The sequence below is a fragment of the Taurulus bubalis genome, assembly GCF_910589615.1.
Source record: "Taurulus bubalis genome assembly, chromosome: 4".
NCBI classification, from domain to species: domain Eukaryota; kingdom Metazoa; phylum Chordata; class Actinopteri; order Perciformes; family Cottidae; genus Taurulus; species Taurulus bubalis.
The window spans coordinates 28067720-28075562 of NC_136592.1; the positions used below are offsets into that span (position 1 = coordinate 28067720).

A 7843-nucleotide genomic window follows, 5' to 3' on the forward strand; every position below is an offset into this window, starting at 1 on the left:
CACCTCTCATCATCACCGACCTCACAACTCCCCCTGGTGCTGGCTGAGGTGGATGCTCGGTGAAGTGCAAGTGGTGGAGTGTGCATGACGTGTGCATGTTGTGCAGACTAGAAAAAAAGAAGCTCTGCTAATGTTGAGTATAAAGTACAGAGAGAAGACAAGCTCTTTAAAAAATGTAATAAAATATAGAAATCAGTGGGTGTTACTTGTAGTACTGATTATTTCACAAGCACAAGCCTACGCATTGGATTTTACAGTTTGTTTCAGGTTTATGAAAAAGAAACACAAGTGATTGAGACGTTTAGAAACAGACTTTGCACAGGAATGTTACAACTAGAGACTTCAAATGCACCTGCGGGAATGATTAGGATTCCTTAGAGGAATGTTGCATCCGTTATCTGCTCCGGAGTAACAGGCTGTTCTTGTCCTAATTAGATTTTTGGGAGTCAAACGGATAGTCTGAATCAAATGCACTGAATTGGGCTTCCCAGCACCACGCACCTGCAGAAAAAACAACAATTATCTACACAGTCAAATTAAACCTGGGTGGTTTCAAAGCCGCAATAAATGAGAGTTTAACCGCCCCATGTCGCGAAAAAAGTGATCCAAATGAATCTGTGGTGGCAAAAGAGCGGTAGATGAATTACAGTGATTCCACAGTTACATCGCCAGGTGCTGAAATGTCAGTTTTTTTTGTGTTTTTAAATGTGCACTTTTGATGCTCAGGGAAAGACCAGCCGCACAGACATCTGCAGGTGTATTCACAACAATTCTGACAGTATACTCTCAGGGGAGCTCCTGAATTAGCCTAAACATTTCTAGCAAAAAAAGTTCAAGCTCAGGAGGGATTCAGATCAGAGACAGGAAATGGCAGAACAGAGAAATAGAACAGGAGTGGAAGAGCCACCCGTTCAAATCGACGTATAGCAGGATGGTCAGAGCGGCGGCCATCTTCATGTGTCCCGTTGCAACCGTCGTAGCCGGCAAACTTCCTGAAACGAAACCGACTTACGGCAAGTGAGGTGAGGTGTGGTTTCTTTCAGTGACAATAGTGAATGAGTATAATAAAACAACTTAAACTTATCCACACACTCTCGTCACAGCGTAGGTAGACGCTCATTTAGCGTAGCATGAAAGCATGGTGGAATCAACAAGCTAGCTAGCCAGTAGACGGCATACTAGTTAGCTAGCGAACTCCGCCACGCTTTCACGCTACGCTGGTGACAGAAAATGAGCCGAACAGCGGGGCGGATGTTCCAGCGGCAGTGCTAGCGGTGTAATATTAATTGACCATGCGGGCAATTGTAGTTTATTTGATATTAAAATGGTTAAGCTTTTTGGTCGACATTCAAACCTAAAAACCAGTGGACACTTTTGCTTTTTTTGTGTGCCAAATATCTTGTTATCTTGTTTTTGGCGTCATGGCGTTGGGTTGGAAATGTGAGCGCATCTCTAATAAGATCGCGCACCAACATTGTCCCCGCACTATCTAATCCGTGTGCGTTTCATGAACCCATGTCATTCAGCTTTTAGAGAATGTTTCACTTACCTCTCTGTTATAATAAGAATGTTCACATCATTTATTTTTATTGAGAAGCTTCATAATTACTGGCATTGGCTTTTCAAGCAAAAAAACAAACAAACGATGAAGCAAATGTCACATTACAGGACGATATATGGTAATATTTTGCCTTTTTAAACTGCCACACATCTCTGCTTCACTTGTCTTTACGGCAAAAGGCTGTGACTACTTCAGCACATGCTGTAATTGTTTGGTCTCTAATCATCATATTGCTTATTGCGTGCAGTAAAACAACCTTCCCTTTTGTTAAGTGTCATTATTCCCACGAGACAGAGGCACTACTGTACAAACACGTGGCCACATCAATGACAAATCACCATGATATCCAATCCAGTGACTTGTCTGTGGGGTTTTCAATGCTCATTACTCACAGAAAGTAATACACAGTTCATTGCTTTTTCAATAGTAGTGCATTGTTTGACTAATTAATGGGGGCAGTCATTTGTTGGACTGCGTTACAGTCTTCTAACTCTCAAAAAGTCCAATTAGTTCATATCTCCGTTGAGTGAAAGATAAAGAGCTGAGTCAGTAAAGTGTTCTGCTGTTTCTATTACAACATATACCACCATATTATACCGTTTATTATATTGTGTACTAACATTATATGGTTCAAATTACTGAAGACGTCTGACCTGAAACAGGGACCCGATGATGACGTTATTAGTGTCCCCAAATATATTTAGTCTTTTATCTGTCGTTTTTAAGTCTGCAGTTCACTTTTAAGTCACAAGAGGGAGCTGGGGCGTTGTAAGCCCCCAGATATGAAAGCTTTTATCCGTCTTTCCTTTACAAGCAGTTATTATAATTCCCTTTATGTTGGACAGGAAGGAGAGAAACGTACTTTTGAATCTTCTGTATGTTTGCACAAATGGAAGATCGGACATTAAAGCAGACTTTGACTTTGATGTACTTCTCTCTCTTTATTTAAGAAAAGTTCATATTTGTGTTGTCAAATTCCACTATGACCCTGGAATGCTGTCTCTTGTGTATCATATACTGAACGCAAGCAAAACTACAGAGCAAAATCAAACTATTTCTGATTGAACCAACCTACTGTCTGAAATAATGGCTATCCGCGGCCCCAAATGGGCCCCCCAAAAAAATGCCAAAACTCCCCTTGGGGCTAAGCCCCGCCTTTCTTTGAAACCTAGAAACGCCCCTGGGAGGGAGCCTAACTGTTCGCACTGATCCGATGATCGTGGTCTACTAATAACGTTGGATCTCAGATGGAAGGATTGAGTGTTAGTTTTACTTGTGAGAGGAAATGAAGAAGACGAGAACGAAGAGGACGAGAATGAAGAGGACGAGACGGCCTTATGCGGCTCATTCGTGTCCTAAAGGTCCACCGCCGCAGACACATGAAGCTGCATCGCAACGTAATGTAAGAGCTCATTACACTCGTCTGAGCTGCAGGTTTTTCCTTTATGGTTTTCTATTGACTAAACCCTTCTGTGACGCAGTAAAAAGAAAACAAACAAATAAATTAACTCCCTCCTAAAATGGTTGGCATTCCCATTTAAGTGCTCTGTTTACTGTTCAAATGTCAAAGGAGTGAAAGAAAACACGTGAATTATGCTGAGTTGTCCTGTTTACTGCAAGGGAAACTGCAGATGTGAGGAGATGTTTGAATGTTTTTAACACACAACTAAATATATTATTCAAGAATAAAGCATTATGGAAGAATAAAGCATTCGGAGTACTTTATTCCGAATGCTTTATATCTCTATTTTTGGACACCAACGCGTGCAGGTTCAGGTGAAATCTTGTTGTTTGGTCGTGTGGGTTATAGAGACAAAAGATTAGAAAAAAAGGTGCTCAATAAATATTTCTATTACATCTTCTTCTCGAATCATTTCTAAAAGATAAAACAAAGACTGCAACTGTCTCGGGAGGATGGATTGGAACTGGAACCTCATGCAAGCTGCTCGTATCTATCTACTACTTGAGGAATGAATGGAGAGTAGTGGACTACCTTGTGTGTGTGTGTGTGTGTGTGTGTGTGTGTGTGTGTGTGTGTGTGTGTGTGTGTGTGTGTGTGTTAAGGACACCGGTTGCCACCCAGCAGTGATGATGAAGGGCAGAGCAGGCTCGGGTGTGAGACTGCAGTCACGGTGCGCGCATGCAGTGACCGGCTGCGTCCACTGGGGGAGGACCGAGCACCGCTTGCGTGCGCTGCGGTACACGGACGACTTTCTCACCGATGCTCTCTATCATCATCATCATCATCAACCCCACCACCATCACACACGCACACATGCACGCGCGCGCACACACACACAATAGGAGGGATATACCGGAGTATAGGTAGGGCTTAGACAGCGGCGGGCAGACAGACAGACGCGCGATGCTCAGACTTCACCGCGGGGCCGAAGCCTGTCGCCCGCGTGAAGGCTAAACTTTTACCGCTCGCGTCGCGTCTCTTCGCCGTGACCGCGCGGAGCCGTCGTTCGTCGCTCGCACACCTGCTTCTGTTTGGCTTTTTTTTCTTTTTTCTTCTCCAATGGTAATTGCTGGCAGCGTATACGAGGAGCGACGCAGCAGCAGCAGCAGCAGCGGGGGCTGAAGTGGAGATAGATCCTGTTGAATTGGAGGCGAGACGTCGAGACCGCAGCCCCTAAAAAAAAAAAAAGAAGAAGAAGAAGAAGACCAAAAAAAAAGTGTCCTCTTCGGGAGTGCGTCAGAGCACGGATGGATATAGTGGATGATGTGTCCGCTGGTTGGATACGACGAGGGATTTGCGATATTACCCCCCCACCCCTCCCCGAAATCAAGACGGGAATTTGGGCAGGAGCGAAGAACTGCATCCTCACCTAGCCTAGCTCCCCTCCTCCTCATCCTCCTCCTGAAGCAGATTTGTTTGTAGGCGATCTCGTTTGGCCCCTTTTCACATGTAAGTATATGAATGCCAGACGTCTGTTTGAAGGGGCAGGGGGTGTCGTGCGTAATGTCTGATCTGAACATACATCTCTGCCATGCGTTTATTTCCGAGCCTGATCATAACAACAATAATAATAATAATAATAATATGCAAATGAAGTTTTACCGCCCTTGTATTGCAAAAGAGGCGTCTTCTATATGAATCACCAACAGACATCAATATGCATGTGTATGTTTTCTTTGCTGCCTAAACACGCTGCTGGTGTTCCTCTTGTCTTCCTCTCAGCGGAATAAAGTCTCTCGGATCCATCGGAGCTCCATAATACAGCAGCACGGATCCAGTTGTTGTGGGTTTTTTTGTCTTTCTTTTTGTCTTCTTTTTTATTTTATTTTTATCTCATGACATAAAATGGCAACCAGCAGTGACCACGGAGGATCAGAAGACGCATTGGGCCGTTGGAGCAGATAACCACCTGATGGGCACCGGAGGACGCGAGCAGAGACCCTTTCGGTCGTAGCTTGTTGACTCGGTGATTTATGATGCTCAACAAATAGAAGGGGCCGCTGCAAGTTGGACACGGCTGCGCATGCGTAACAGGCTCCATGCCGCCGGCCCCCACGCTTCTTCTTTTTTTGTTTAGTTTGTTGTGGTTTTGTTTAATGATGTCATGACATATTGGAGGCCCCGTGTGCCTAAACGGGAAGACAGGCTGATCGATGCCTCCTGTCACGTGGACATGCTCTCGGCGTGGACCTGATTGAGGTGTGTGTGTGTGTGTGTGTGTGTGTGTGTGTGTGTGTGTGTGTGTGTGTGTGTGTGTGTGTGTGTGTGCGTGTGTGTGTGCGCGTGTGTGTGTGTCTGTGTGTGTTGTTCTGACGTCCTCGCATCCACAACTGATTGGTCGAACTGGTTCATTCCTCATTTTCTCTCCGTGCGCGCGCCGAGCTGCAACTTTTTTTTATCCTCTTGGCCTGGATGCACCACGCCGAACCCGCTCATTGACTGCTTAAAACAATAATACAAAAATGGAGTTTGCCATGGTGGGCGCGGACAACGGGTGCAATAGTCGCCTGCCTTACGGGTATGCCCGCGCACGGGAGAGGGATCGCCAGTCGCGAGCGGCGGCGGCTGCGGCGGCGGCTGCTGCCGAGGGTGGCACCGGCGCGGAGGGAGGAGGCAGCGGCGGCGGCGGCGCGGGTTCCACCTCCACCTCCACCTCCTCCTCCTCCAGCGCGCATCTCCTTAACAACCGCCAGCATCAGTCTCGCGCCTCCTCCTCCTCCGCGAGCAGCGGCACCGCCTCGCGCCCCTCCTCCTCCTCCTCCTTCTCCTCCACCTCCTCTTCCTCGCAGCACCAGCAGGAGCCCGAGCAGCAGCACAGAGTTCTCAGAGAGCGGAAAAAGCAGCGCGGCGGCGGACGCTGGAGACGCAGCCGGACGACTCTCGGCGGGGACCTGCGCCACTCGGAGCTGGCGCTGCTCGGATCCGAGGAGGACATGATGATAGAGGAGGAGGCCGAGGGAGAGGAGGAGGAGGAGGAGGCGGAGGGGCAGGAGGAGGAGGAAGAGGAGGAGGAGGAGGAGAGGGAGGAGAGGGAGGAGGGGGACCGGGGAAGCAAGAGGTCGAGCTTTCTGTGTAACATGGATGATGAGGAGGAGACCGGCTCGCTCACGGACAGGCGCCCGCACTCCGGATACGAGAACGCGTACAGCGAGTGCGGCTGCTGCGAGAGAGTCGTCATAAACGTGTCGGGGCTGAAGTTTGAAACTCAGTTCAAGACTCTCGCGCAGTTCCCGGACACCCTGCTGGGGGACCCGGACAAGCGGAGCAGGTACTTCGACCCGCTGAGGAACGAGTACTTCTTCGACCGGAACCGGCCGAGCTTCGACGCCATCCTCTACTACTACCAGTCGGGCGGCCGCTTGAAAAGACCCGCCAACGTGCCGTTCGACATCTTCTCCGAGGAGGTGAAATTCTACGAGCTCGGGGACGAGGCGATCCTCAAGTTCCGGGAGGACGAGGGCTTCGTGAAGGAGGAGGAGAAGCCTCTGCCGGAGGACGAGTTCAAGCGCCAGATCTGGCTGCTGTTCGAGTACCCGGAGAGCTCGAGTCCCGCCAGGGGCATCGCGGTGGTGTCCGTGCTGGTCATCGTCATCTCCATCGTCATCTTCTGCATGGAGACGCTGCCGGAGTTCAGGGACGACAGGGAGTACCTGCAGCCGCGAGGCAACTCCACGCAGCCGGACCACGGGTTCACCCCGTTCAACGACCCGTTCTTCCTCGTGGAGACGGTCTGCATCATCTGGTTCTCCTTCGAGTTCGTGGTCCGCTTCTTCGCGTGTCCCAGCAAGGCGGCTTTCTTCAAGAACATTATGAACTCGATAGACGTTGTATCCATTTTGCCTTACTTCATCACGCTGGGCACGGACCTGGCGCAGCACCAGGACAACGGGCAGCAGGCGATGAGCTTCGCCATCCTGAGGATCATCCGCCTCGTGCGCGTGTTCCGCATCTTCAAGCTGTCCCGCCACTCCAAGGGGCTGCAGATCCTGGGCCACACGTTGCGCGCCAGTATGCGCGAGCTGGCCCTCCTCATCTTCTTCCTCGTCATCGGCGTCATCCTGTTCTCCAGCGCGGTGTACTTCGCCGAGGCGGACGAGCCCACGTCGCAGTTCACGAGCATCCCGGACGCCTTCTGGTGGGCCGTGGTGACCATGACCACGGTGGGCTACGGGGACATGAAGCCCATCACCGTCGGCGGGAAGATCGTGGGCTCGCTCTGCGCCATCGCGGGCGTGTTGACCATCGCGCTCCCGGTGCCGGTCATCGTGTCCAACTTCAACTACTTTTACCACCGGGAGACCGACAACAACGACGACCCGGCGCCGGCGGTGGAGAGCCTGCCGCCCGGATGCCCGTATTTCCCGGACTTTTTACGGAAGTTTAGAGGCTCGCCCTCGGGCTCCTCCATGGGGGACAAGGCGGAGTACATGGAGATGGAGGAGGGGGTGACGGAGTCGCTGTGCGGGCTGGACAAGAGCCCCAGTAAAGGGAACGGCACAGACATAGGCAGGAGGAACAGTACCATCTCAAAATCCATTCAGACTGACGTGTGATTACAAGTAGAGTTTCGTCCACCCCTCCCACCCCCTTTTTTTGTTCTTAAAAAGAAGACGAAAACGCCCTATAAAGATACCGTATGCCCAAACAGCAGGTGGTTTTACGCACGCGCCTCAGACCCCCAACCCCACACGCACAAAGGCACAAACGCACACACTTCACAGGTCACCTATTGGCTTGTTTCATTCTCCCCATCTCAGAATGGGTTCTCCCCCAAAAATTATGATCAATATTCTGACACGAAGGGTCAAAAAAGTCCAGAC

At 49.8% G+C, this 7843-nt stretch overlaps 1 protein-coding gene across 1 annotated transcript; it reads left to right on the forward strand.

The window, feature by feature from the left end:
• Positions 1–5485: 5485 nt before the first annotated feature.
• kcna4 (potassium voltage-gated channel, shaker-related subfamily, member 4) lies at positions 5486–7576 on the forward strand (the record flags this gene model as incomplete). The annotated part of the gene is made up of 1 exon (XM_079216738.1): positions 5486–7576. One exon carries the CDS (start codon positions 5486–5488, stop codon positions 7574–7576), a length of 2091 nt encoding a protein of 696 aa, XP_079072864.1.
• Positions 7577–7843: the final 267 nt, after the last annotated feature.